Consider the following 2,894-nt stretch of genomic DNA (forward strand, 5'->3'; position numbering starts at 1 on the left):
CCTCGTCATGTCCCTCAGCAGGTGGGTCGACAGGTACCTCAACGCCCCCTTGCTGACCACCTCCTTGCCGTCCCCTGCGACCCCGTGGGGCACCGCTGCCTCGTGGGGCACCCCTTCCTGGTGCCCTACCCCTGGCTCGTGGGACTGGCCTACCCCACTGGTAGGCCTCTGGAGCCACATACTGAGGCTCATGGTCTAACCTCTCGGCATCTCTCGCCAGCAACAGTGTCAGACGAGCCATCTCAGCCACCTGCCGGCCATACTCAACCACTTCAGGGATGTCGGCACGCTGCTGCATCTCCTATCCCAACTGGTAGATGCGATGATGCCCAATACCCTGTGAAACATTTAAAATAGTAATTAAATAACGCTATATCACAATTATAAGATATTAATAAGCCACAAAAACATACCAGTGCCTCGTGCCTCTCGGCGTACGGTCTGTAGCGTTCGCCAAGTACATGAACGGGGTTCCCGATCATCATTCGGGTCTGACGGCGGTACCACTCAGCATACAGATGAATACTGGCCTCCTGGAAAACTATAGGTGGTAGCGGAATGCGCTCAGCTCGGTCCTCCCAATAAGCTATCTGCTGCTGTAGCCATCCAATATACTCCTTGTCCATGCTGGCACGGTCGTCCCGCTGATAGTGTGTAGCCTCCCATCTAGGCTCCCTCGGTATAGGCTGAGGACGGCCAAACTGTCAAAGCACACGCTCAGTGGCATGATACTCAACGTGATCCCAGAAGATCATCGGGACGGAGGTGCTCCAAATCAGCCGGTCGAGCAACAAGCGGGTAGCTGACCAAGCAACTCGATGTTGTATGGCGTCCAGATGAACTACCAAATAATAACATAAAAATGAGTACACAAAACACAACTTAATTTAAAACAACCAAGTGTAGGTACATATTACCTGTCCGTCCACCAACATATCTAACACATCCCTGAGAAGGGGGAGATTATGATGAGCATCCGTCCCTCGGTAGTTCCCACGCCGGAGAATCCACCTGATAGCTAGAGGGAGAAGCGGATAATCCTCATCGGGCGGAAGTGGTAGTAGAGGTGGCTGCAACGGCATGATCCGCTGCCAGGCCCAAACCTAAGATAAAATGTTGATGTAAATTTATGAGTCATTTCACGATATAGAATTTGGAGTAAAGAACAAAGTATTCGGAAATTTTTTGCACCTGTAGGAGGGGCAGAAAACCACATATATCAACCGCTGGACCTATGCTCGCCCGACACATGCTCCTATACAGATACGCCAGAACAGTAGCACCCCAACTGTACTGGGGTAGCTCATCCAGCTGCTCAAGACAATGGAGAAAGCGCATACTCACTTTACTCCCCGAAGTGTCCGGGAACAAGACACACCCGAAAAGCAGGAGCAACGTCAACCGAGTGTACCTCTGAATCCAAAGATGCTCCGTCTCGTGGGTAATATCTGGGTGCAACTCCGCCATTTGATCTCTAATGAATGACAAAGCAATGCGACTGCCACCCCGGTCACCCTGAGGTCTAGAACCAGTCAACTGCCCCATCATATCCGCCAACTGTGCACGTGTCATCCCTCTCTAGTGGTGGGGCAGTGCGAAGGCGCGTCCCTCTACGCGCAGTCCGTATAAAACCTGGACATCCTGCAGCGTGATGGTGGCCTCTCCAGTGGGCAAGTGAAATGTATGCGTCTCCGGTCGCCACCGCTCTACCAAGGCTGTGATGAGCGACCAATCAAGCTGCATCCGTCCAAGCTCAAAAATGGTATATAATCCCGTAGTCTGGAGGCTCTCTACTACGTGCTCATGGAAAGGATGCCCCGCAATAAACTCCCACAAATCATCAGGCCTCCTGGGGCGGAGAGCCTGCATCGATAGTTGTCCCTCCCAAACATAGGAGGACCTATGGTCGCCCTGCAGCACTAGTAGCTGATCCTCGGCAGGTCCAGGATGCGCAGGCGGAGGAAAGGCCATGTCGTCTACTATAATTTAAACAAAATTAATTGTTTGTGTTAGTGTAATAAAGTAAATAATTAAGTATGATTAATATTGGAGAGAATAGTTATGTATGGGTTCCATGCTTGATTTTTGAGGCCCGGTAGCACCGAGTTATCCTTAAAACATTTTTAGAATTTTGTTAACTTAATAAATTAAATAATTAATTATGATTAATATTGGAGAGAATAGTTATGTATGGGCTCCAGGCTTGATTTTCGAGGCCCGGTATGTCACGGCCCGGATTTCCCACCATCGGGATCGTGATGGCGCCTACTCGTGGTAGCTAGGCAAGCCAACTTATTTACCTTTTCATCACTAAACAATTATTTTAACAATTTATAGCATCAATATAGAACATGAAATTTACTAAGAATAATAGCGGAAGTCTGATTTATAAATCTGAATCAAAATGCGGAACAATTAATAATAGCCTCTACCCAAGATTTGGTGTCATGTTACACACGAACCACTAAGAATAAACTAAATACAAAGGTCTGAAAGAAATATAACAGTTGTCTGTCTCGAAAACAATGAGGCAACAGTCAAAAGGAAACATAAAGAAGAGACGCCGGGCCTGCAGACGCCTGTAAGGCTACCTCAGTCTCGTGAATAGGAAAGTCTGCTCCCGAACTACTGCTGTTGCTGCTCCTCAAAACCTGGACCTGTGCAAAAATGCACAGAAGTGTAGCATCAGCACAACCGACCCCATGTGCTGGTAAGTGTCTAGCCTAACCCCGGCGAAGTAGTGACGAGGCTAGACTGGATATCACATAAACCTGTGCAGTTATAAATATACANTACTTTTCTTATCTCACGATATCACTGGAGCCCAAGCTCCAAGAAATTTCTTATCTCATATTCCGTCACAAACAACAATATAACGACTTCCCAGTAAGGGA

The 2,894-nt window shown here is 48.1% G+C and overlaps 1 protein-coding gene across 1 annotated transcript; it reads right to left on the bottom strand.

The window, feature by feature from the left end:
* Positions 1–301: 301 nt before the first annotated feature.
* Positions 302–1,572, bottom strand: LOC109212412 (serine/threonine-protein phosphatase 7 long form homolog). Its single transcript, XM_019376052.1, has 4 exons — positions 1,192–1,572; positions 918–1,070; positions 414–701; positions 302–337 (listed from the first exon to the last, which is right to left on the bottom strand). Exons 1-4 carry the CDS (start codon positions 1,570–1,572, stop codon positions 302–304), a joined length of 858 nt encoding a protein of 285 aa, XP_019231597.1.
* Positions 1,573–2,894: the final 1,322 nt, after the last annotated feature.

The sequence above is a fragment of the Nicotiana attenuata genome, unplaced genomic scaffold (assembly GCF_001879085.1).
Source record: "Nicotiana attenuata strain UT unplaced genomic scaffold, NIATTr2, whole genome shotgun sequence".
In the NCBI taxonomy this organism is placed as follows: Eukaryota; Viridiplantae; Streptophyta; class Magnoliopsida; order Solanales; family Solanaceae; genus Nicotiana; species Nicotiana attenuata.